This window comes from Anomaloglossus baeobatrachus, chromosome 7, assembly GCF_048569485.1.
Source record: "Anomaloglossus baeobatrachus isolate aAnoBae1 chromosome 7, aAnoBae1.hap1, whole genome shotgun sequence".
NCBI lineage: Eukaryota > Metazoa > Chordata > Amphibia > Anura > Aromobatidae > Anomaloglossus > Anomaloglossus baeobatrachus.
In genome coordinates, this window is record NC_134359.1 from 98,607,677 (window position 1) to 98,635,293 (window position 27,617).

Genomic DNA, 27,617 nt, shown 5'->3' on the forward strand with positions numbered 1-27,617 from the left:
AAATGAATTGCCCCAGGGTAGCGGTCAGTACCCAAAGGTGGACGACCCCTTTAATCATATACTACTTGATTGCTAAAAAAAAAAAAAAAATATCACTGAATAGGGCAATGGCTAAACCTCACATCCTCAGTGTATTCTGTATTAATATGGCGCTACAGTGCTTTTTTAAAGGAGCCATAATACTAAAACCCATCTGGAACTTCTGACTTAAGAGGCAACAGTTAAATTCGACTTTGTGCAAAAATCCCAAACCATCCCATAATGGTAGAAATAACCCTGCAGCGCTGGAGCCAATAGATGAGGATTCCTGTAACGCTGCACCTGGACCATCAGCGCCGCACACACTCTCCATCAGCGCCGCTCACTGCGCTCAGCTCCAGGCGCCTCCCACCGCTTATATAGCGCAGGTAGGCTCCGCCCCCAGGTGACGACACCAGCTGGGATCGCCCAATCCCAGCAGAGCAGTGTGTTTGGCGTCCGCTCTCCTCCGCTGTGTGTATATATATGCAGCGCCGCCGCTCTCCGCTCTCTATCGCTGCCGGCCGGAGCCGCTGTCCGTCCTGTCCGTATCCTCTCCGCTTTGGCTGCCCGTGTCCATCGCTTGCGCTTTCTTTTTGCTCTTCAGACTGGGAAATGCGCCAGTAACCGGCTGCTGCTAACGCCAAGACAGCCCCGTTCATTACCTGCCTCCTTACATCGCTAGCAAGATGACACGGGGGCCCCTGACCGGGCTCCTCCTCACCCTGTGCGTTACCGCTGCGGTGCAAGCAGCGCCATCTGATCGGAGCAAAAGTCGCAGACAGGCGCAGGCACAGACACCGCTGCAGCCGATCATAGCTGCAGACCCCAGTCAGAGTAAGTACCCATGTAATGCCTGTTTTGTGCATATCTACCTATGTAATGCATCTATCTACTAATTATGGGATGTGCCATATACCGGGCAATCTGTACCGATCAGATCATTGTGTGGGTGGGGAGGGCTAAACCAAATGCTTGCAATGCAGATCTGTTCTGTATCTGGACTGCTCACCCACGATCACAGGAGATCATCTAAGTTCACATGTGCAGTAATCATCCATTAGAATGGATCCATTGGCAAAAAAAAGTGCTACAAACCACTTTTTTTTTTTTTTTTGTCTTTTAAAAAATTAGATTTTTGCAGAATCCGTTTTTTTTAACAATGGAGTCTATTGAAGGCGGATCCGTTACCTGATTGCTATTTATCTTCCATTTCTAACAAAAATAACCCCAAAACACCGCATCCTTTTACAAATGCAAGAATAATGGATGCTTAGGCTCAGTTTTTTGCAATCAGGCACAATCCGGCACTTTGCAGAAAAAACGCATGGTTTTTTTTTTTTTCTTCCTTTTTTTGCCGCCAGATGCGTTTTTTTTCCTCATAGACTTGCGTTAGTGCCGGACTGTGCCGCATGGCCTTGCGTTGTGCCCGGTTTTTTGACGAATGCGGCATATTTAGCCGATGCGGCGGCCGAATGGAACGTTGTTTGCAGGGTTTTTGGTCTGTGGTGAAAAACTGCATCGCGCCAGATCTGGCGCGATTTACAATGCAAGCCTATGGACGCCGGATGTGGCAAAAAACCACATCCGGTGGCCGGATGGTTTTTTTTTTAACTGCGCATGCTCCGTATCAAACCGGATCCGTAAAAAAAAAGACGGGCCGCATGGAAAAACGTATGCAACGGATCCGTTTTTTTCGCTGCATCCGGTGCATAGGATTTTGAGCCGGATTGTGCCTGATGCAAAAAGAACTGATGTGTAAATGGCAATCCTTTAAAGGATCGGTTTCCATAGACTTCCATGTTGAAACAATGCAACCTTCAAAACTTTGTCAATTTTGCGAAAAAAAAAAAGTTTGCACAACTTTTGTAGCAACAGATTGCTGCAGGATTTGTTCTAACAGATGATTACTGGACATGTGAGCGTTGCCTTACGCGGCAGGTAAAGTGATCAGATCTGGAGAAAAACAAACTGGGCAACACAAGTCCGAAAAGCCAGTTAGTCATTGCCTATAGAAGTTTGCAGGATTCACCGAACTTCTTGGGCTGTTTACTATTAGTCTGGGCGTTCTTATTATGTGGCCACTGGAGAAGACGCACAGGCTCTCAGAGATCTGCTAAAGCCAGCAGCCATTGGTGTGAATAGTCGGGCTCTGAGCTCAGCGTTTCCCATATTTGTGCTCTATGGGTGGGTATGTGGTGGTCTCTGATGTCCCATATATACGCTCGTATTGAGCTCTGTGCCTTGTATTGTCTGCCCGGTTACATCAGCTGTGTATGACGTTATAACTGTATATTCCGGCTGCTCCAATCACTTTTCCCTTCATTGTAACTACACATAAACGTTCAGAATAAACCTTATTCTTTGTTTTGTCTCATCACAGACTGTTATTTCCTCTGCCTCAGACAAACTATTGTTCTGGGGTAGGATATTTTAGTAGTGAGCTATAAAAATATACGGAAAGCCTATCTAGACAGGTTTTAACAGGTCATGGGTTTTCAGCATCTGATTGGTTTTCACAAAAATTGAGACTATTCTTCAATTTTGTAAGCCCCCAGACACATTCAAGGGGTGGTCCACTACAAAGCATAGTGACCACATCGATATAAAGCTGAGACAGGATGATTTTTCTAAATGCCTTCTGTTGTCCATGCTGCCTGTGAGCGGCACGATCATTGTCCGCTCATCCCCATCACATGACCTCTGATGACCGCTGCTGTCACGTCAACTTCCAGAATTGGAAGTTGACCCGGCATCACTGAGGCGAGACCCAGTCTCCGTAAGTGACTAGGCTGTGGGCGGAGTTTCACAGCCCAGTATCGCTCATGCGTGTGGCGCTCTATGGTGAAGGAGAGAGCGTACAAAATTATGGACTGTGACGTGGTGAAACTCCGCCCACAGCCCAGTCTATCATGCAGACTGGGTCCCACCTCGGCGATGCCGGGTCACCTTTCTATTCTGGAAGTTGACATGACAGAGGTCGCTAAAGCCCGGCTCACGTGACTGGGATGAGCAGACAGTGATAGCGCTGCTCACAGGCTGAATTCACAAAGTATTTAGAAAAAGCCTCCTGTCGAAGCTTTACACCGTTGTGGCCACTGTGCTTTGTAGTGGACCACCTCTTTAAAGATCATTCGACCATGAGCCGTCGTTGCTGTCTTCTCCCGTACACAGGGGTGCTGGTTTGATGTAGCGCTCCTCTTATCAGTTTTCTGAGAGAACAAAGCAATCTGCAGTCCAAAATTAGACCTTCCTGATAAACATTCCCCCCCCCCAAAACCAATTGACCATACACATGAGACTGTAGGTTGAACCCATGGATATCTGCGGGTGCGGCCAGCGTTGCTCTAGTGTGTACTGGGGCTCTGGTAACCTCTCCGATTATACATTCCGCTTTAGTAACGGATAAATGGAATGCCTTTCAGTCATATAAGTGGGAACAGTCTCCACTGAATATTCACAAGACAAAACAATCACTGATCTTGGGGAGACCAGCCAGCGAAAACACTGCCGGCAGCCAACGAGGGCGCTCAACACCGTGAACTCCTAGGTGCATTGCCCCCTGGGAAATATGCAAATCAAAAAAGTCCATGGAGCCTCTGTTAGGAGTCTCGACACAGAAACTAGCCAGATATCCCTCCGGGAAGGACCTAGCCAAGGAGTGGCTCTTTTTAGGAAACCTCCATAACCACCGTATTAAGTGGCCCTTTTAGTCAATATCCAGCTCAAGGGAAATACCAAGGCCAGGTATCCATCCACAGACAGCTGTTTCGGGTTATTGCCCCTCATCCGTGTGGAGTAGGATTCTGGCCAGGTGGGAGCAGTGCCTAGTAGGCTGCCGGCAGTGTTTCGCTGGCTGGTCTCCCCGAGATCAGTGATTTTTGTCTTGTTGGTCTACTAGGCATTGCTCCCACCTGGCCAGAATCCTACTCCACACTGATGAGGGGCACTACCCCGAAACAGCTGTCTGTGGATGGATACCTGGCCTTGGTATTTCCCTTGTCATATCTTTAAACTTGTCAAAGAGCTGGATATTGACTAAAAGGGCCACTTAATATGGTGGTTATGGAGGTTTCCTAAAAAGAGCCATTCCTTGGCTTGGTCCTTCCCGGAGGGATATCTGGCTAGTTTCTGTGCTGAGACTCTGAACAGAGGCTCCACGGACTTTTTTGATTTCCACTGAATATTGTGAGGTCTGTTCAGTGTCCTGTTTTTTTTTAAATCTGAAAAAAAATAAAAAAAAATTGCAGAACTTTCTCACATTTAACCCCCCCCCCACAAAATAGAACCCAGATGGGACCCCATAATAGTCTCCTCTGTTTCTGTTAGTATACTGATATGTGAAGAGCCTTGTCCTATTGTCTTCTTCTTCCATTTGGATCCAGTGATAGTTTTGCAATTGTAAAACCTGGTGTTAAATGTGCCACCACCAGTTTATTGAAAGCCAATTTGTTTTGGGACCTCTTGTTGCTTACAGAAATCAGAGCTTGAGTCTTGCTATGCATGTGTTAATTGCACATTTGGGTGGTTTCTTGTTTTACTTGTCACTTTTTTCTTTTTTTTTGTTGTCCATTTTGTGGAGTGTTTGATATTGTACTTTTAGATTATATTAGGCTGTATATCAAAAACTCTGATGGAACTAAAGTTTTGTTCACTGCTGACCAAGAATGGAAGCATTGAGTAGATGCTGCCATAGATTTGTTATGGCTGCACAGCCCCTTGTCAGATCTGGATTGAAGGAACCTTATGGTAAAACCTATTTTTAAATTAAGCTTTTTGGAAATTCTGGACACTCATCATCCTAGAATAGTAGCAAAGATTGTCTCACACCCTGTAGGACCCAGAACAACTGGAGTTACATGGACAACCCAGTTAGCCATTAAAAGGGATCAACCACTGAGGACTTCAGTTCTTTTAAACATTTTTTTTTTATGGACAACCCAATGATTCCAATTCTTTCACTTGTGGTGGTGCTGCAAGGGAATTGGAGACTTGTTGGGTTTCCCCACATATAACAGTGGGACAAACTGCTCTCCTTATCGGTCTTGGCAGATAACTTAATTTTCTTTTCTCTCCTTTCACTGTCAATAGAAGTAAAGCTCACAGGATCTTTTAGGTCAGATGTGCAAATGACCATCTGCTCCCATTAGTCCTTTAAGGTGTCATTGTGTTTGTCTAGTGCGCTGACACCTTAATGGCAGGGTGTAAGGATTTGCTAACATTTGTGTTTCTGGCTTCAAAGGATCAATTTAAAGACATACATTCCATGGAAGATGTAAGGAGTCTGATATTTGAGTTTCCTGTGCCAAGAAAAAAAAAAAAGACCTGGAGAAGAGTATCAGGTCATGCCACACCTTGGTGGCTTCGGTTTATGAAGTTGCTTCCATAGAATTGTATTGACGTTTTGGAAACCAGAACTTCTATTCTTTTCGATGAAGAGGCCATGGACATTCTTTCACTTCCTAGTCCTAGGGAATGGAGCCTTTTTGCGTTTTGGCTCTTGACCTCCCTCTTAATCTTGCTTTTATGGCTTTTCTAATTAACATGCCACAATGACTAAAACCTAAATTGCCAATAATGAGACCTAAATGGTCATTATAGTGGATCCAAAAATTCCACCATTTATTCTACCAGGTGGTTGGCAAAGACAAAGGAGCAAAAACAGTGGTTTTTAGCAAAAGAAGTGGATAATAATGCTACATAGTAGCCAAATCCTTTATACTCTAGCCACTTATCTTTTATGAAGTGTCTCTGTTCTGCCACTTCTGACCATGATGGGTTATATATAGATTTAACTACTCATGTATGGCTTTTATCTGTCTAGCACAGAGTTATTGGCACATTCCCTGCGGTTTACTTTTTATAGCACACATTTATGACTTGTGATTGTTCTCAAAGTAACACTGGACGGCTAATTAGCTTGTTTATCAAAATATTGTATTTCTAATGTAGCACATGACATATGTAATTTACACTTTTTTTTTTCCTTGTTAGGAAGACCCTGCTTTCTAGTGGGGTAGGAGGGACCTCTGTAATGGAAAGTAATGATCGCCAAAAATCCTAGAAAACTGCTGTAAATGCTGAACAATGGGCGAGACAATGCCAAGCGCTGGTTAACATCATAGCCTGCTTTGTCCTCTGCGCTGCCGTTTACTTTGTATGGCCTGAAGCTAACTAAAATGATCTGCCTCTGTCCCACTCCTTTTATGCCAGTTTAAATTGTAATTATGGAGCAAGTGCTGTAATTAAAGGGATTCCCTTTATTCTCCTATTCCCTTATTGTTCCCCCTCCTATGTCCAAAGTAATAAGCAACTTCAGTCCAAAATCATAATCTATCTATTAGGGTGAAGAAAAAAAATAGTTTAGTACGAGGGGCTGCTAAGTCTTTGGCTTTGTGATCTTTTTTTGTTTCTATGGTAATGAATGTTACATCACATGAAAGCCTTGTCTAATATAGGTTTTCAAAATTTTGTGTTTGTTGCTTATGGCAAGTGTTCTACGCACGCGGGGAAAATAAAATAGAATCTAATGCGATATTCACAGCAACTGAACAGAGGAGTGGTAAAGATCTTGTTTCTGCAAGGAAAGTCTGCTAAGAATATTCATGGTGATATTGGAGGATCAATGCCCTTCATATTCCACAGATAAGTACTGGGTTGCCAAATTTAAAACTGGCCACTTCAGCACCAATGATGAGAAACGTCCTAAACAATCGAGAGTGGTTGTTCTGGAGATCGTCGATGCTGTGCACAAGCTCATACTGGAGAATCAACGAATTTCAGCTAAAGCAATAGCAGACATCGTGGATTTTTCCATGAACGTGTTTGTCATTATCCATGAACATTTGGACATGAGGAAGCTATCTGCAAAGGGGGTCCCCAAATGTTTGACAACAGATCAGAGAAGCATGCAAGTGAAAACTTCCCGGTCCATTTGTCAGAGTTTCCGGACTGATAAGAACTTCCTGGATCGACTGGTCACTATGGATGAGACCTGGATTTATTTGTTTGATCCTGAAAACAAGGAGCAGTCAAGAGTGGAGGCACAGTGGTTCTCCTCAGCCAAAGTAGTTTAGGGTGCAAAAATCAGCCACTAAGGTGATGGTGTCTGTGTTCTGGGAATAGGAGTGCTTGCTGTTAGTGGACTACCTTCAAAAGGGTTCCACCATCAATGCAAAGTATTACATTGAACTTTTAGTCCAATTGAAAGCAGCTCTGAAGGCTAAAATGCATGGCAAGCTGTCCAAAGGAACCTTGTTCCTGCAAGACAACACCTCTGCTCACACTGCACAAGCGACCATGGCAAAACTGGCAGAGCTGGGCTTCCAGCTGGTTGACCACCTACCTTATTCAGCAGATCTAGCTCCCTCCAACTATCATCTGTTTCCAAACCTGAAGAAACACCTCAAGGGTATCAAATTTCACACGATTTCTGATGCCATTGCTGCTACGGGTGCCTGGTTTGAGCCTGGTACAACTGAAAGCCTTCCTTTTGCTAGGCTAAGGTCAGCTTCACATCAGCGATATTTTGCCGCAAGGCCGGATCCGGCACAAATGCGTTTCAGCTCCATTCATTTACAATGGAATCTCGACAAGATGCGGTCACATGCAGTGATACCACTGTAAATTAATGTAACTGAAACGCATTTGTGCCGGATCTGGCTTTTCGGCAAAATACCGCTGATGTGAGCGGCCTTACAGAACGTGGAATACCGATGTAAGAAGTGTGACATCCGTGGAGAATATGTGGAATAAATATAAAGCTTCATCATCCTATCTTGTTTTCTTTCTGGGTAAAGCCAAACACTTATCAGCAGCCTCTCGTATTAAATTTTAAACAGTGCTGCAAATTTGTATCTTGGAGAGATTCATTTTGTTTTTGTTTTATTTATTTATTTTTTTTCTTGTAGTCCCAGAAGGAGAAATGCCTGGAATTATAAATGTGGCCAAAATTAGTGTTATCCAATAGGCCCTGATTTCAGGAGGACTAATGAACCAAATGTTAAAAATGTGGGACACAACATTAAATGTAGGGCAGAGCAAGATTGGGTATGTCGAACTTCAGCTTATCGATTCCTTTTCTACCCCCAGTAGTGCCTCACCTTCTATGTTTGACAGCAGCATAATCTATTCTTTTCCATTGAGAATGGTTGGTTGGCCATGGATGAGGGACTGTTGGCTAAATAAGCAAACAGCTGAAAAACGTAAATGTCTCATTAACTTGTCATGTGGCCTTGAGTATCAATGCCAGCTTGACAACGACATCTAATACTGTTCACAAGTGGAGCTATTGTCTGCAGAGGCAAAGCATCCCACTTTTCTTGAAGGGCGGTCCTCCGGTCATTTGAGGTTTTTGGGGTACAGAGTTCCGAACCTCTATACAGGGACTCCACTCATCCCATAGGTTTTCTATGGGAATCTGTTTTGGAGAACGTGCAGGCCAATCCATTTGAGGTACCTCGGTCTCCAGCAGCCATTCCCTAATGATGCGACCTCGATGAGCTGGAGCATTGTCGTCCATGAATATGAATTTAGACCGATGTTGTGCAGAGGCACAAGGACTGGATTAATAATGCTGTTCAAGTGGGCTTGTCACTATACCATTCAGTGTTGGGCAGTTCTCTATTGACTAGCGCACTTGCCCACACCATAACTCCACCAAAGGATCGTCTGACAACAGTAGCTGATGTGTAGCACTCTTCTTGACGTCTCCAACATTGTTGGCTGCCGTCATTTTTGCTCAGTGCAAATCGACTTTCATTAGTGAACAGCACTGAGGACCACTGGTAGACTATGACATCTGTGCCTGGTGATGTGGTTAGGTACCCTTGCAGGTCATCTAGTGTACTGCGCCGCGGGCTCGGCCGGCCGCCGAGCCACTTGGATTCGTGCTCATACGGTGGGTGGCTTGAGCTCTTCAGACCCGGGGGTCACGACGCTCCGTAAGACGGTTGGCGCTACTCAAGGGGACTCCGGTGGGGAGCTCCACGGCCGGGGCTGCGGTGGTTTGTAAGGGATTTTTAAGTTTGTAACGCCACCCACGGATTGTGGTGAATGGATGGACACCACTGCTGCCGTTGAATAGGCCACCAAGGGACGGTGTTGCGCAGCTTGGTGTTGACCCCTCTGTGGGTAGGGGAGTGATGGGCCCGAGGGAGGCGCTGAGGCGGGGTAGCGAGTGCGTGCTGGGTTGTCGGTGCGGTGTAGCGTGGTGCGCGGCCCGAAGGCACTGGTGTACTCACTGACACCACACACTGGAGTCTCTGGTAAACCAAACGGGATGATGAACGGGGCCCGCAGCCGGCTGCAGCTTCTCCCTTAACAGGTTGGTGTTTTCCGCTTTTCTCCTGCACCTCCTTAATGTGAATGTTCTGACTCCTATGCCTAAGCAACGGTAGTCCGCTCCCCGGCTTGCTGTTTGCCCGCAGACGCTGGCCCTTTGGGTTTCTATGCCTTGGCGGTGGCTTTACCCTAAAAAGGTTGGGCTGTTGTCTTCAGTCGCGTCTTGTGTGGGAAAGGTCCTAAAGTCCAGTCCTCAATCAGTTGATTCGACTTAGCCTAGTGGTTTCTGGGCTTCGTACTGGGTCTGAGTACCCCTCCTGGTGCACCGGTTTCCAATCGGTTCCCTGGTTCGGTACCGGCGGGCCACCGCCCGACCCCGGTCCCTACGGTTCAATCGACTGTAATCCCAGCTCCTGCAGGCGGCCACCACAGTCTGCCTCCTTGCCAGAGGTGACTGGGCTCCAACCCAGCCACCGGAGTAACTATTGGCAGGCCTGGTCACTGGTCTGCCCTTGAACTCGACTTCTCTCCACCACTGTCAAAGCTACTCTCTACAACTACTGTTTTCCCGCCTCCAGGCCTGTGAACTCAGTGGGCGGAGCCAACTGCCTGGGACCCCTCCCCTTCTTGTGGGGACATCAAACCTGGAGGGTGGTGACAAGGGTTTTGAAGTTTGGCTGCTGTCACCTTTTTAGGGAGGGTGTGTGTGTGCATGGGACTACCTGGAACGACCTGACTAGGCCAGGGCGTCACACTAGCATGTGGACCATGCTAATGTAAGCTGTTTTTGAATGGTCTGATGTAACACTTGGGTTCCTCTCACCTCTTTTAAATGTGCCTGGAGCTGTGTGTGGCATTCATCATCTGGTTCTGAAGGACATTGTTCACAATGAAGCGGTATCCATGTGAGTTGTGGAAAAAAGACATCCACTTCTCTGCCTTTCTGTGACCCCTCCAGTCTCTCTGTATCTCTGTTACAACCTGCTGACACTCTACGCTCAGAGGTCACTTCCATCTGAGGACATCCTGCTTGAAGCCTGGCAATGGCGAGATACTGTTCATCATTTGTTAGGTGTCATGTTTGTCTTCAATGTTAAAATATGACTAACATGATGAGAAGGACTGGTTAAATACAAATTCTAAATGAACCCTGAAATTTATTGAATGATTCATGGATCAAACAGATGTTGTAAATTTTGTCATTATCTCATTGTTAAAGAACAGCAAGTTGTGCAAACAATATTGAACAGTTGGTCATGTGTACTCAAATAGAGGTGACCTTAAGTTCACATGAAAAGGTTTAAAGTGCATTTTGAAACGTCACTTGAAAGCCAAATATCACTAACTTTTGAGCGGTGTGTATGAAGATTTAAGTAAATTTCCTCCCAGCAGCGAGGTTCTTGCGATCGGGTCACAGCTGTGAAGCTGAGGGGAGCGCTGCGGAGGAGACATCCGAATGTCGCAACAAAACACTGACTGGTCTGCTGTACTTGCTTACATAGTGTCATTGATTCCACAGCACTTTACTGAAATAGTTGTCACTGCCCCCATTGGGACTCACAATCTACATTTCCTATCAATATTTCTTTCAATCTGTGGGAGGAAAGTGGAGTATCCAGGGTGAACCAGTCGGGGTGCATGGATAGATGTGAGTTACTTTTGTGCTGTAGATTTGAAAAATCTTACCTGAGGCCTGATTTATATAGAAGGGCAGCTGATCATTCTATGGAACATTTTAACTGCATTGGTACACAACAGTATTGACAAGTTTGCAGAGATTTGGACTCTATAGATTAATAATACCTTTGAATTATAGATGTTCTCTTATCCACAATTGGACCACTACTGAGAGACTTTCAATTGTATTTTTTCGTAAGAGATATAACTGTTGTAAACTACTTGATGTCAATGAATGAAAAATAGATGTTACACTGTACCCTTTGTTCTCTTTTAGTATTTTGCAATTCGTTTATGAAAAAGACTAAATTATGAGGAGCTAAGATATAGTTGGGGTAAGGGAGAATTATTCCTGACTAATTATGATGCATTGATCATGAGCTGACCCCAGACTTCCCAGAGGAATTTGGAATTTTTTTGTTTATACGAATTATTCTGTAGATCCTCTTCACTGACCAGTAGTGATTTTCTGGAAATGGGATGGCTCTTAAGAGTTTATCATTAACCCAGATGAGTAAACCTGGCTATAGACATCAGATAAGAAAGTCAACCCACTGTTCACTATCTTGTGTAAACCACGTTCCACTAGTCCTTTATTGATATCTGTCAGGAGGAAAGGAAGATTGGGCATGCTGAAGACTAAAGCTGGGTTTACACACTGCAACATTGCAAAGGACATCGCTGTAACGTCACAGGGAGGTCGCTGTTACGTCACAAAACCGAAGTCTCTGCTAAGTCGCTGGTGAGCTGTCAAACAGGCAAACCTGGCCAACAACTCAACAGCGATCCGGACCTGCAGAGCGACCTAGCTGGTTGTTGGGGACGTTGATAAGCGGCCTTTTGAAAGGGAAGTTGCTAACAAAGTCGCTGCAAAGTCTTTCACACGCTGAAACTTTCCAGCGATGCATGCTGCACAGCTGGAAACAAAGGACCTAGGAATGGTCCTGAACGATTTGTAACGATTACAACTTCACAGCAGGGGCCAGGTCGCTGATAGGTTTCACACACTGCAACATCGCAAACAACATCGCTATTGCGTCACAAAACCGGTGACGTTACAGCGATGTCGTTTGAGATGTTGCAGTGTGTAAACCCAGCTTAAAGGTCCAGTCACACTAAGCAACTTACCAGCGATCCCAACAACGATAGGGATCGCTGGTAAGTTGCTAGGAGGTTGCTGGTGAGATGTCACACTGCAACGCTCCAGCGATCCCACCAGCAACCTGACCTGGCAGGGATCGCTGGAGCATCGCTACACGAGTTGCTGGTGAGCTCACCAGCAACCAGTGACCAGCCCCCAGCGCCGCGTGGAAGATGCTGCGCTTGGTAACTAAGGTAAATATCGGGTAACCAACCCGATATTTACCTTGGTTACCAGCGCACGGAGCTACACGTGCAGAGAGCAGGGAGCAGCGCACACTGAGCGCTGGCTCCCTGCTCTCCTAGTTACAGCACACATCGGGTTAATTAACCCGATGTGTCCTGCAGCTACATGTGCACAGAGCAGGAGCCGGAACTGACAGTGAGAGTGGCGGAGGCTGGTAACAAAGGTAAATATCGGGTAACCAAGGACAGGGCTTCTTGGTTACCCGATGTTTACTGTGGTTACCAGCCTCCGCAGAAGCCGGCTCCTGCTGCCTGCACATTCAGTTGTTGCTCTCTCGCTGTCACACACAGTGATTTGTGCTTCACAGCGGGACAGCAACAACTAAAAAATGGCCCAGGACATTCAGCAACAACCAACGACCTCACAGCAGGGGCCAGGTTGTTGCTGGATGTCACACACAGCAACATCGCTAGCAACGTCACAAAAGTTGTTCGTTAGCAGCGATGTTGCTAGCGATGTTGCTTAGTGTGACGGGGCCTTAAAGGCCCAGTCACACACAACGACTTACCAGCGATCCCGAAAACGATGCGACCTGATAGGGATCGCAGGTAAGTCGCTGGGAGGTCGCTGGTGAGATGTCACACAGTCAGACCTTACCAACGATGCAGGAACGATACAGGTCGCAGTAGTGACCTGTATAACAATCTTAGTAGTCACTGTGACCCTGTCACACAGTGTCAAACACAGCGATGTGTCCTGCCCAGCAGGACATCGCCTTTGAAGAAAATGGCCTGGACCATTCTGCAACGACTAGCGATCTCACAGCAGGGGCCTGATCGCTGGTAGGTGTCACACATAACGAGATCGCTAACGGGATCGCTACTGCGTCACCAAAACGGTGACTCAGCTGCGATCTCGCTAGCGATCTCGTGTGACGGTACCTTAAGGGGTGCTTCACACACAGTGAGATCGCTGCTGAGTCACGTTTTTTGTGACCTCATTAGCGATCTCGCTGTGTGTGACGCTGAGCAGCGATCTGGCCCCTGCTGTGAGATCGCTGCTCGTTACACACAGCCCTGGTTCGTTTTTTTTATTGTTGCTCTCCTGCTGATAAGCACACATGGCTGTGTGTGACAGCGAGAGAGCAACAATCCTGAATGTGCAGGGAGCAGGAGCCGGCGTCTGACAGCCTGCGGTAAGCTGTAACCAAGGTAAACATTGGGTAACCAAGGTGGTTACCCGATATTTACCTTCGTTACCAGCCTCCGCAGCTCTCACGCTGCCGGTGCCGGCTCCTGCTCCCTGCACACACAGCTAAGCGGTGTGCGCTGGTAACTAATGTAAACATCGGGTAACCATACCCAATGTTTACCTTAGTTACCAGTGTCCGCAGCTTCCAGACGCCGGCTCCGTGCAAGCGCAGCGTCGCTTGCACGTCGCTGCTGGCTGGGGGCTGGTCACTGGTCGCTGGTGAGATCTGCGTGTTTGACAGCTCACCAGCGATCATGTAGCGATGCAGCAGCGATCCTGACCAGGTCAGATCGCTGCTGCATCGCTAAAGTGTGAAGGCACCCTTAATGTGCCCATTCACTTGTTACTAGAAGAAATGACCTGGCAGTGACTTATCCCTTATTCAAGCATGTTTGGTGGCCTCTGCAGAAATGTTGGAGGCATTATTTTTCCACTTGAATATTTCAATTCAGATCTATATTTTAGTGTTAGAACCATAGGCTTAGGCTATGTTCACACTAGAAAAATGATTTTTCTTAAGAAATTTCTTAAGAAATTTCTTAAGAGTGCACCTGTGTTAAAAAACGCACCAAAAACGCACCTGCGTTTTAGGTCCGTTTTAGGTCCGTTTTAGGTCCGTTTTAGGTCCGTTTTAGGTCCGTTTTAGGTCCGTTTTTACCGCTGGTTGCTCCCTGCGTTATTGTGCCAATTATCTATGGCAAAAAACGCAGTTAGCTGCAGAAAAGAAGTGACATGCTCATTCTTTTTCTTAAGAAAATCTACTGAAAGAATTTTCTTAAGAAAAAAACGCAGTGTGTGCACAGCTAATTTTTTTTGCCATAGGTTTTGCTGGGGAATGTCTGCAGAAAGGTTACAAGAATTTCTCAAGAAATTTCTGCAGCAAAAACTGACCCAAAACGGACCCAAAACGCAGGTAAAAAACGCAGTGTGTGAACATAGCCTTATAATTACATAGAAAAGGGCATCATAGTTTGAACAGTCATTCTATGCTGACAGAATCCCTTTAAAAGGTCAACCAAGTAGAGGCGCTCATGTATCATGGTGGTGCTAATCATTTGTGCACCTCCCCACCTACTTGTTTTCCCTCCATGGGGATCATCCTTTCCTCTTCTTTGACAGCTCTGGCTTTATAAAGCCAAAGAAGAGCAGAGATGGAGGGAAAACTAGCAAATGGGAAGGTGTATTTAAATGCTCCCTTCCATAATGCATGAGTGCCTGTACTTGGTGTGAACGGTTATTCTGTGCTGATGGTCCCTTTGACATTTAAAACCAAGTGCACCCTTGGCATGGCCAAACTTTTCAGCACCTTTCCTACTGCTTGTTTTCCCTGTATTTTCCCCCTTCTTTGACATCTGTGGCTTCATGGAGCCAAAGAAGGGCAGAGATGGAGGGGGGAAAAAAGCAGGTGGGCAGGTCCACCTAAATGTTTGGCCTCGCCATGATGCACCGAGCACTTGTATTTGCTTGAAACCATCATTTTGTGTTGACTGTTTCTTTAGAATTCCATGAAAGGGTCCTGTGTGGCACTGTTTTTGCTCTAGGTCTTTGTGATGCTATAGTAGTATTGTACATGAACCAACAAGTAATTGGCAAAAGTTGATTTACTACACTGCATTGTTACATTGCTATGGTTTTCATGGGAATAAACTTTCGAGAGCTCTTGGCTAATAGCCCACTTTATAAGGGGTTTCCTTTTTAAAATTTGAAATCTGGACAAACATTCCATTCCAACCTTGGAAAGAAAAGATTAAACAAATGGAATACGGTCATCGTAAGAGCTTGTATGTCCCTTCTGAGGACGTGTGCGCATTTCATACCCGCCAAGCAGAAGACTTTTCAGCCAAAACCATTGATTCTTTTTCCCGAAACGTCTTTCTACATCTATTATGACCTTCTTCCTTTTTTATGTTTAAGTAGAAATAGTGAGCTGCTTGCCAAGCACCTGAAGAATGGTCTAGTAACTTTTAGCTTGGAGCAGTTTTGAAATTGCAGTGCCTATGTTCCTCCTTTTCATTGTTTCTTTAGCGCTTTTTTTTTCCAGGGGGGGTTCCTGAGGACCCTCCTGAAAGACGTCATATGCACATACCCTTAATTGTTCATAACTCCAGTTTTAGATCTCATACAAAATGTGAAAAGTAACGGTAGGTCACTGGATTTATATGCAGACATCGTTGAATATTTCACTTGCATCGTAATGGCAGGTTTTAACATTCCTTTATTTTCAATATGAATGGATTCTTGGTTTAACAGGAGTTCATAAATATAGTGAAACCGACGTCTTGTTGCAATGTGTAATGTCGGCGTGCTAATAAAATACAGATGACGGTGATCTGAATCTACGGGTTATATATTCTGCTGGGATCAAATGCCTATGTCTGAAGAGATTCATTTGAGCTCAGCCTTCATACCAGACATAACCTTACAGAGAGCGGAGGCCCAAGGATTAGGCTCTGTAGATTAATGTGCTTAATTTCGTGGACAGCCATTCGTACCTGTTTCATATTATACCGTGCCTCGGATATTCAGATCTGAAGATAAATGACTTTCCCAATTCACATTATTATGCTCGTTACCCTATTGTAAATTCTATAAATTCATAATGGCTGATCCTAGCACAAAAATAATGCAAATTCTAAAGGCCCCTTTACACGCTGTAACGTCACCGGTTTTGTGACGTAATAGCGACCTCCATTGCAGTGTGTGACACGCATCAGCGACCCGGCCCCCGCTGTGAGGTCGCTGATCGCTACAAATCTTTCAGGAACATTTTTGGTCCTTTGTTTCCCGCTGCGCAGCATGCATCGGTGTGTTTGACACTGTTATAACGACATAGTTAGCGACTTAGAACCCAGCCCGTAGGCATGCTATAACGTTCCCTTTCCCGCCCCCTTACCTCCGATTGGTGGTCGCTGTTGCATTCTGATTGGGCGACTTTCACTGAAAAGAAGGCAACTTTAGCGCCTCCGTCCTTTGTTTCAAAGCTATCTTGTTCCTGAGCGTGCTGGTTTGCGGATCATTAGTTCTCTAGTCTGCAATACTATAAAGCCTATACGGTAAGCATCATTTGATTGAAGCTGTATAGATAAATCAGTGCAGAGTCGCTGCACAGAGAACTCTACAAAGATCCGCTAAGCAACAGAAGCTCAGGAACAAAGGATATACAAGCGCGACTTTTGACTCTTTCCAAGCTCGGGTCGCCAATAAGAACACACTAGCGATCACCAATCGGCGGTGAGGGGGCGTGTAAAAAGGATACCTAGGTGGCTTCCGCGCCAAACACCACGCCCCTAACATAGGTGTGGGTCGTCAATTTAGCTGCTGGGACACGACCCCCCAACGACCAGCGAGGTCGTTCTGCAGGTCCGTATCGCTGCTGCGTCGTTGGCCAGATATGGCTGTTTGACAGCTCGCCAGCGACTTTCCAGTGATCCCGGCCAGGTCGGGATCGCTGGTGGGATCGCTAGAAAGTCTGTGTAAAGGGGCCCTAAGGCTTTTTGGTTCAGTGTCAACTGCTTGAGAAAGGTTCACACTATGGACCGAAACGTCACCACATGGGCCATTAAAGCCTTATAATTTGCACTATTTTTGGAGGTTTCCATTGTTTTGGTTTCTAATATAAATATACTGAACTCTTGGCTGTGAAGCACAATATAAGTGAATGTATTTTTTTTATTTTTTCACAGGGGGATGTCATGATAATGGACAGTACTATAACATTGGACAGCAATGGGAACGGACTTACCTGGGTAACATGTTGGTGTGTACCTGCTATGGTGGTGGTAAAGGCTTCAATTGTGAGAGCAAACCAGAAGGTAGGTATGCAGCCAAATACTGCTTTGGGTTTGCATATGTGATAACCATGAGGATCTCTGTGGACAGGCCAATTTATTGCATCTTTAAAGTGTCATCTGCACAATTTAAAAGTAGCAGAAAATACACCTACAACAACTAAAGGGGTGTGTGCGGTTTATTGCACCCCTGGACTTGTGCTTTAAATGTAACTCCCCTGGCACATTCTTATACTCTCCTTCCAGCTGCTTCATTTTCAATTTCTGCTCCGGTAATTTGTGACCTACCGATTGCTCCAGTGTTTCATGGAGCAGCTAGAGGTCACAACTCAATACAAGTCTATGAGAGCCTTGTTCTTGCTCTCGTAGACTTTTATTGAGCGCTTGTGACATGACTTCTGGCCAGTCAGAAGTTAGTCACAAGATGGCACCGCAGGATCGGAGCAACGGCAAAAAAGCATGAAACCGCTGCCAGGTAAGTATAACGTTGGGGGCAGGGGACTCATATTTAAAGCACCACTCCAGTGGTGGAGTTATGCTTTAAGAAATTTAGGCTGTGATTTCTATGCATTATTTAAAAATGGTGTTTTAACTATGTATGAAAATTGAATATTCTTTTTCCTTTTTTCTTTTTCTTTTTTTCTTTCTCCATGCGTTCAACCTGACTGACCTGGTCTTTCTTTGCAAAACAGCTGAAGAAACATGCTTTGACAAGTACACTGGTGGAACGTATCGTGTTGGGCAAACCTATGAGCGACCCAAAGACAACATGATCTGGGACTGTACCTGCATTGGAGCCGGGCGAGGGAGGATCAGTTGCACCATTGCAAGTAATGGCCTTTTCTGTTCTACAGCCCAATACTCTTGTTCATTGCATCTGTTGCTTATATAACCATTTGTTTGGCTGCATGCAAATACATGTAAAGGCATTCCTGTGTCACATGTAAATGATTTCCCTTTGTGTATCCATGGACATAAAGGTGTTAATGTGACAATTCAAGTGATGAAGCCAGATGTTGACTATAGGGGGATGGTCCCCTAACTTCTAGTTAAATGCACCACAGGCAAGCCCAAGAATGTAAACTAATCTTTATATTATGATGGGGTCTATAGCCTCCCCTCCAAATCGGGAAATCTAATCCTAATCACTCTCATATGTCTTCCATATTGTATTGGAGTCCAGCCGAATGTGTATTTAGTCTAGTAATATTGATATGAACTACTCATGGGCACAGATCAGTATTTACTGTCTCTGTAATGCTTAGGCCACTTAGCTGGCTGATAAATATTTGGGCTAAAGCTTAGTGATCGGTTTTCAGGAAGCCTTTTATGATAATCAAGAGGGTACGTTAACATGGTGGATTTTTCCCAAAGTGGAATTTGCAGCTTGATCTTCCACCGGCCCACACCTGGATTAGATCCATTTAACGGGGCCAATTTGCAAGTGGCTACTTGCTGCATTTGCTTCCTGTAAACTGCTCAAATAAGTGGTGGCAATCCTAGAAGCGTTTTTTACTTTTAGCAGCTATATCAATGTTGTAGATTTATTTAAAAAGTATGGGACTCTGCCTAAGGCCTGTTTCAGACGTCAGTGATTCTGGTATGTATGCACTAGTTTTTATATGTACTAGAATCACGGACCTACACAGATCCATTATAATCAATAGGTCTGCCCACACATCAGTGATTTTTTTTTCACTGACCGAGTCTCTGTGCAGCGTACACACATGTCCGTGATTGCCGCATGGAGACATGTCCATTTTTTTTTCTAGCATCACTGATGTCCCACGGACCACACTATGGTGTGAACCGTGAAACACGTACCAGAAAAACAGAGGTTCAAAACACTTTAACTCCCCTTCTCCAGCGCCGCTCTCTCCGGCCCCTGCTGCTTCAGAGCCGGCTAATTACTGAATATTCATGTATGCAGCACAGCCGACCCGGAAGTAGCTGCAGCGGGGGCCGGAGACACAGTAGATCCGAAGAGTTCAGCACTACGGACAGCAAGAGTGGGGACATGAGTTTATCGCCATGTGCAATCACAGATAATGGATAACGTCACACGGATTGCACATGGACAACCCACGTGTGCCGTGAATCATGGCACATGGAGGGAAATATGCATTTTTAATATGTCCAGTGAAAAACGTCTGTTTTTCACTGAAGTGTGAAACAGGCCTAACTGTTTGTGGGTTGTTTTTTTTTTTTTACGTTTAAATCCAGTGTAAAAAATAAACAAAAAAAAACCTCATTAACATACCCTAATTATACTGGCTATTGTAGAAAATTTATGCCTAACCGTTTTTGCCTTCCGAATCGTCTATTTGCACATACCAGAATTACTTCCATGTTATTCCAAAAATAAGACCAGATAGATTTTTCATCCCCCACCCCCCCCGCCCCCCCACCAAAAGAAAAAGCACTAGGGCTTATTTCCAGGTAGGTTTTATTCTTGGGGAAACACTGTTGGGGGTAAGTTTACACCTCCCTTCCTAAGAGACTCATACTTGCCAGACCCCGAACGTCTGCGTGGCTCCCAGGTCCTCCTGCAATCTTTGATAGGCGCTTCTAGCAGGTATGCTGCACGCCATCCTCACTATGCTACACCCTGAGACACATCAGGTCACACACTCAACTCATCCGACGATTTGGATTGCTTCCAGCCAGCAGGGGAAGATGGGATATAATGCAGTGGAGCACAAGGACATGCGGAGGAACGCATGGAGGATTCGGCGCTTGAATGCGTTGATGTGTTCCACCGCAGGTCCTATATGCATTCCACAGCACTGCGTCCCAGGATTCTGTCGGCCAGAAGCAATCGCTATCGCCAGATGGGGTGAGTATGGGTGTGTGTGATTTGATGAGTGTGGGTGTGCTTTCCACCACAGGTCCTCACGTCTGGTGAATGATTGATGCATCTTCTGTAATGAAGCTGTGTTTTTTTTTTTTTTTTTTGTTTTTTTTGTTTTTTTTTTAAGCTGCATGGACATTCATTATTGAATCACGATTAGGACTTATTTTCGTGGGTAGGGCTTATATTTAAGCCTTATACCAAAATAGCTGAATATTCCTGCTAGGGCTTATTTTTGGAGAAACTGGGTAGTACTGTTTTCCCAGTTGCAAAGAATTGCCATTGCGTGTATGTTGATTGAAATTTTATTGTAGATCGCTGTCACGAGGGTGGACAATCCTACAAGATTGGAGACAATTGGCGCAGACCTCATGAAACTGGAGGCTATATGTTGGAGTGTGTATGCCTTGGTAATAACAAAGGAGAATGGACATGTAAACCTGTTGGTAAGAAGTCTTAATGTTTGCATGGACTAAACTGTTAAAAAGTTGCAAACTGCATATTGATAGATTTTTTTTTTTATTTTTTTTTCGCATTAAAAAATGTATATTATAATCAGAACAGGAATTGCTGATTTGATAGGTAAATGTTGCTTTTTATTTATTTAGCTGAGAGATGTTACGATAATGCCGCTGGCACGTCTTATGTGGTGGGACAAACCTGGGAGAAGCCTTATCAGGGATGGATGATGGTGGATTGCACATGTTTGGGAGAAGGAAATGGTCGCATTACTTGTAGTTCTAAAAGTAAGTATTATCCAAGGAGAATTTACCATTTTATTTGATTAGTTAACAATGATGGTATGCCTCATAATCTGTCTTTGTGTTGAGAAAATTGCTGCTTTTTAATAGGTGCGCTCTCCTGGCCCTTTCTGCCAAAAAAAAAATTAAATAAATAAATAAATACAATTTTCAGCATTGCATTGTCCTATGTAAACTGGTCATGTGCTGCCGGGATTTCGACTGCTTGTGTGCGCAGAATGCTGTTACACTAACTTTCTTAGAAGGTAATTGTGTTTACCACCCTTCCCCCTTTGCAATACACTATATCTGATATTTAGCAAATACTTGCGAAAATCTCACCCCTTGATTGTGCAGCATTTCAGTGTCCGCCATCAGCACTTTTGTACATGACTGTGCACTTTCCCAGCAGACTGTATAAGATGTGGAAGTATTTTTGTTATCTAAAAATCTTCCCTACCATTTGGTAACCATATACGTAGATCACTGTTTCCTTGGAATGTAGATGACCTTAACATCTTAGCCTTGTAGGTTTTAGGCTTTCTTCATTATAAGTGGGATTGTCTACTTAAATGTATGCCCTCGAGTAGATTCCCAAACAAATTGGTCGTGATTCTCATACTTTACTACCACAAATGATCACATTCCTGTTGAAGATTACGGTCAAAGGAAAATTATTGTTTGTTTGGACAGTGCAGAAAAGTCATTGCTCTGAGCGTGAATGAAGTGTCCAAGCATGATAGAAAGTGATGTGGCAGAAAAATATCATGTTATGATAATTGCTGTAGATGCTCCTATGCACAAGAATGTGTGTGTGTGTGTCTCTCAAAATAGGCAGCACATCCAAAATAACGAAAAAGGATCCTTTAGTCCTAAAACACCAGCTATGTTGCAGTTCTGTGTTTGTATGGGGGGGTTTAATTGTTTATAAAATAAATTAAGTTTTTAAATTTAACTTTTTTTTTTTTTTTTTTCTTCTAAATCCTTTTTATGTAATAGAAAAGGTGTGCTTTATCTAGTACCATCTGTCAGGTTTTTAAACATGGCACCTGCCATTTATCAGTGAGAGGAGCATCTGTGAGACAGACTCACGGAATTGCACAAAAACGCTCAGGAAAGGTGTTTTTTATTTTAACCTTTAGTCCACTCCTCTTAGTATCTCGAGTATCCTGTCAGGTTGAGTGAACAGAAGAATACTAGTTCAGTGCCTGAAATGACGCTGCTCTGTATGTCTGTCTCTAGAGCACATGTTCTTCATGCACCCCATATTACTTCATGTCACCTGAAATCTTGGACAGGCTGCAAACTAGTATAGATGGCAGTTGTCAACTTAAAAGGGGTGATCCTATCCCTATATGTAGTAGCAATAATAATAATAATTAATAATAATAGCAAATACCTCCTCTCCTGATAAAGCCATGTCTTTCTTCATGTGCAGGGCATTGCAGCTTACGAATCCATCGCTACAACCACTAGCAACTAACTAATATTCTGTCACTGAGTGGATGTAACTATGAATACTTAAGCAGCAATTCCCTGCACATGAGGAAAGAGACATGACTAGATCAATTTCTAGTTAAAGATGATGATTATTATTATTATTATTTTTCCTACTACATATTGGGATAGAATCCTGGAGCTGGAATACTTTTTAAAATGTTGACAGGGTGCACCTGATAAAGCTTAACTGTTTTTTTTTTTTTTTTTTGTGTTTTTTTTTCTAAATATATTTAGAGAAAAATATATATATATATTTTTTTTTATTCTTTTATAACAAGAACCCCTTTAACCTTCACAACTTAGTGTGTGGTGTGTGTATGTATAAAATATATATATATATATATATATATATATATATATATATATATATATATATATATATATATATATATATATATATATATAATATATATTTATATATTTTATATATATATATTTTATATATATATATATTTTATATATATATATATATATATTATATATATATATATATATATATTATATATATATATATTATATATATATATATATATATATATATATATATATATATATATATATATATATATATATATATATATATATATATATATATATATATATATATATATATATATATATATATATATATATATATATATATATATATATACAGTTAGGTCCAGAAATATTTGGACAGTGACACAATTTTCGCGAGTTGGGCTCGGCATGCCACCACATTGGATTTGAAATGAAACCTCTACCACAGAATTCAAGTGCAGATTGTAACGTTTAATTTGAAGGTTTGAACAAAAATATCTGATAGAAATTGTAGGAATTGTACACATTTCTTTACAAACACTCCACATTTTAGGAGGTCAAAAGTAATTGGACAAATAAACCAAACCCAAACAAAATATTTTTATTTTCAATATTTTGTTGCGAATCCTTTGGATGCAATCACTGCCTTAAGTCTGGAACCCATGGACATCACCAAACGCTGGGTTTCCTCCTTCTTAATGCTTTGCCAGGCCTTTACAGCCGCAGCCTTCAGGTCTTGCTTGTTTGTGGGTCTTTCCGTCTTAAGTCTGGATTTGAGCAAGTGAAATGCATGCTCAATTGGTTAAGATCTGGTGATTGACTTGGCCATTGCAGAATGTTCCACTTTTTTGCACTCATGAACTCCTGGGTAGCTTTGGCTGTATGCTTGGGGTCATTTTCCATCTGTACTATGAAGCGCCGTCCGATCAACTTTGCGGCATTTGGCTGAATCTGGGCTGAAAGTATATCCCGGTACACTTCAGAATTCATCCGGCTACTCTTGTCTGCTGTTATGTCATCAATAAACACAAGTGACCCAGTGCCATTGAAAGCCATGCATGCCCATGCCATCACGTTGCCTCCACCATGTTTTACAGAGGATGTGGTGTGCCTTGGATCATGTGCCGTTCCCTTTCTTCTCCAAACCTTTTTCTTCCCATCATTCTGGTACAGGTTGATCTTGGTCTCATCTGTCCATAGAATACTTTTCCAGAACTGCGCTGGCTTCATGAGGTGTTTTTCAGCAAATTTAACTCTGGCCTGTCTATTTTTGGAATTGATGAATGGTTTGCATCTAGATGTGAACCCTTTGTATTTACTTTCATGGAGTCTTCTCTTTACTGTTGACTTAGAGACAGATACACCTACTTCACTGAGAGTGTTCTGGACTTCAGTTGATGTTGTGAACGGGTTCTTCTTCACCAAAGAAAGTATGCGGCGATCATCCACCACTGTTGTCATCCGTGGACGCCCAGGCCTTTTTGAGTTCCCAAGCTCACCAGTCAATTCCTTTTTTCTCAGAATGTACCCGACTGTTGATTTTGCTACTCCAAGCATGTCTGCTATCTCTCTGATGGATTTTTTCTTTTTTTTCAGCCTCAGGATGTTCTGCTTCACCTCAATTGAGAGTTCCTTAGACCGCATGTTGTCTGGTCACAGCAACAGCTTCCAAATGCAAAACCACACACCTGTAATCAACCCCAGACCTTTTAACTACTTCATTGATTACAGGTTAACGAGGGAGACGCCTTCAGAGTTAATTGCAGCCCTTAGAGTCCCTTGTCCAATTACTTTTGGTCCCTTGAAAAAGAGGAGGCTATGCATTACAGAGCTATGATTCCTAAACCCTTTCTCCGATTTGGATGTGAAAACTCTCATATTGCAGCTGGGAGTGTGCACTTTCAGCCCATATTATATATATAATTGTATTTCTGAACATGTTTTTGTAAACAACTAAAATAACAAAACTTGTGTCACTGTCCAAATATTTCTGGACCTAACTGTATGTGTGTATGTATATATATATATATATATATATATATATATATTAAATATATTATATAATAAATTAATTATATAATATATTTAAATTATATATTATTTTGTGCTGTTTAGTGTCATTGTTTAGCATTCATTTGTCATACTCTTTTATATAGACAGGTGTAATGACCAGGAAACCAGAGCCTCCTACAGGATTGGAGATACTTGGACCAAGACTGATCCCAGAGGTAACCTGTTGCAGTGTATCTGTACGGGCAACGGCCGTGGGGAGTGGAAGTGTGAGAGACATTCTTCCTTGCAAACCTCTGGCGTTGGTAAGTGGATTTATTTTGAAAATTATCTGATTTGATAAAGTTACTGTCCACAGTGTAGATATCACACAAACAATATTTTAATAGTTTGCTTAAATTGTCTTGTGTGGTTTGTTGTATAATAAAAACTTCCAAGTACTGCTTCTGCAGAGGTGGAATTCAGACTGCTTGATCCTCACCTCGGCTGACATCATCCCTCACAGGAGTTCTTCTAGGCCTCCATACACCTCCATGGGGTCTGCTGGTCTGAAATTTGCTCAGCAGTGTTTACTCTATTGTGAATGGGGGCCATTTGTCTTTATAGATCTCGCAACAATGTTCAAATGCATTTCTTGTGGTGGTTTAGTTTTTTGTTTTTTACGTTTTTGAGTTTCAAAAAAGAAAACTAAATATACAATGCTTGTTTCCTCTGCAGTGGTTGATACTGGTATAAAAGCACTGACACCTGTGGCAAATATTGACCTTGAGCACTGCATGACTGACAGTGGAGTCCTTTATACTGTGGGCATGAAGTGGGTCAAAACACAGGGCTCCCAACAACAGATCTGTACTTGCCTGGGCAACGGAGTCAGCTGTGAGGAAAGTGGTAGGTGTACATGCTCAACAAAATAAATATATATATTGGACTGCTAAGGCACTTTTCAACAGTCTGATTTTTGTGTCATACAGTTGCTGTTGGGACATATGGTGGCAATTCTAACAATGAGCCTTGCGCAATTCCATTCATACATGACGGAAGAACCTACTATTCGTGTACAACTGAAGGCCGTCAAGACGGAAAGCTCTGGTGTGCAACTACATCCAACTATGATGAAGACAAGAAATATTCCTTCTGCACAGAACAGCGTGGTAAGCCGATGGTGATGGAGGCTTTCAGTCTGTGAATTATAACTGGGCAAGGATTTTTCTAGTATAGAATATTGTCTCGTTATTTTCTATTTGGAAATGTCAACTGGTGTTAATTACGGGCTCTAATTTACAAGAACAAGAGTGAACTTTGCTTTTTCGGGAAATTATATTTTTTATACAATGATAGATTGCCTAGTAGAGCTGAAAGCATAGGCTCATGGTGTCATAATCGCATTCTAATAATTCCATTTTCTTCTCCTTTTTAGTCCTGGTTCAGACAAGAGGCGGTAATTCCAACGGGGCCCTCTGTCACTTTCCCTTCCTGTACAACAACCGCAATTACACAGATTGTACATCAGAAGGCCGCCGCGACAGTATGAAGTGGTGTGGAACGACTCTTAACTACGATGTGGATCAGAAATTTGGCTTCTGTCCTATGGCTGGTGAGGAGCTTTTTGTGAAAAGTATCATTTATCTCACATTGTTCCATGATCTATTTTTAAGGACCCTTTCAGACACATTAGTAACTAGTCCTGGGTTGTCACATGTCGCACAGGTTGTTGGTGTTATGCACGCTTTACAATTAAGCAATGACATGTATAGACGACGAAGACATTTTACAAACTAGCACATAGTTCAAAAGGAGTGAGCGCCCTGCTCACAAGCTTACGATCTATAAGGAAATGAGGGACAACACAATAGGTAGAAAAAGCTTGCTGAAGGTCCAGCTATCCTAATGGCACAGATAGGGTAATAAATAGAAATGAGGGAGGAGATGTATGGTGGTGCAGAACTATGGAGAGTTCTGCGGGTAAGAGTCATAAATTTATATTGTACTCTGTGGTGGATGGGTAACAAGTGCAATCACTGGCACAGGGTGGTGGTGGGTGGGTAACAAGTGCAATCACTGGCACGAGGTTATGGAATTGGTGTAGGCACTATATGTAGCAAAACCAATCCCATGAGTTAATGAAGTCATAACATGCAGTGATACATAATTTTATATATTTTATCTTTTTTCTCCACCATTATAGCTCACGAAGAAATCTGTACCACCAATGAAGGAGTCATGTACCGTGTCGGTGATCAATGGGACAAAATGCATAACTTGGGTCATATGATGCGGTGTACATGTGTTGGCAATGGTCGTGGAGAGTGGAACTGCATTGCATATTCTCAGCTTAAAGGTACAGGACCATTTTTGGATACAAACATTGAAGGCTTATTCCAGATTTAATTTCATGCTGCTTGTTTTGCAAGACCTTCAGTTTTTATTACGTTGTATTCACTTCTGTGTCTTAAAGGGAAGGTGTTGTCAAAAAAAAAAATTCAATAACTGAAAAAATATAAAGTATTAATGTTAATTTTATTTAAACATATTTGTTTGTAATTGAGAAAAATATCAAAAAAAATTAAAGCTTGATATATTCCACTCTTAAACACTAGGGGGAGCAGCTGCTGAAATCCTACTGTAGAACTAGCTTACATTACAGCTGCGGTAAAAGTGGGTGGAATCTGCTCTCCTGTGTGTGTCATCTCCCCCTCCCAATCTGGGTGCTTTCATAAGGGAAGATTAAGTTTAGGATGACCGTGCGGAGCCATTTTGTTGGTAGCCACAGAGTGATCCTAATATGTCTAAAGTGTCACTAAGGCCAGCTGCATAGTGCTCCACTGTATCCCAATGCCTTGCTGGCTGTTTCCCTGTGCCTTGCAGACTGTATC

At 43.2% G+C, this 27,617-nt stretch overlaps 1 protein-coding gene across 5 annotated transcripts in view; it reads left to right on the forward strand.

The window, feature by feature from the left end:
• Positions 1 to 519: 519 nt before the first annotated feature.
• Positions 520 to 27,617, forward strand: part of FN1 (fibronectin 1) — a 109,723-nt gene continuing 82,625 nt past the window's right edge. For 3 of the 5 annotated variants that reach the window (XM_075317524.1, XM_075317525.1, XM_075317526.1), the window contains exons 1-10: positions 521 to 855; positions 17,239 to 17,367; positions 18,036 to 18,173; positions 20,509 to 20,640; positions 20,803 to 20,940; positions 24,891 to 25,049; positions 25,462 to 25,632; positions 25,716 to 25,895; positions 26,162 to 26,338; positions 26,930 to 27,082. In XM_075317524.1, the coding sequence (XP_075173639.1) occupies positions 708 to 855; positions 17,239 to 17,367; positions 18,036 to 18,173; positions 20,509 to 20,640; positions 20,803 to 20,940; positions 24,891 to 25,049; positions 25,462 to 25,632; positions 25,716 to 25,895; positions 26,162 to 26,338; positions 26,930 to 27,082 (1,525 nt within the window). In that variant the 5' untranslated portion in view covers positions 521 to 707. Of the gene's footprint in view, positions 856 to 17,238; positions 17,368 to 18,035; positions 18,174 to 20,508; positions 20,641 to 20,802; positions 20,941 to 24,890; positions 25,050 to 25,461; positions 25,633 to 25,715; positions 25,896 to 26,161; positions 26,339 to 26,929; positions 27,083 to 27,617 lie in introns of all 5 variants that reach the window. The other 2 variants (XM_075317523.1, XM_075317527.1) reach the window with 2 other exon arrangements.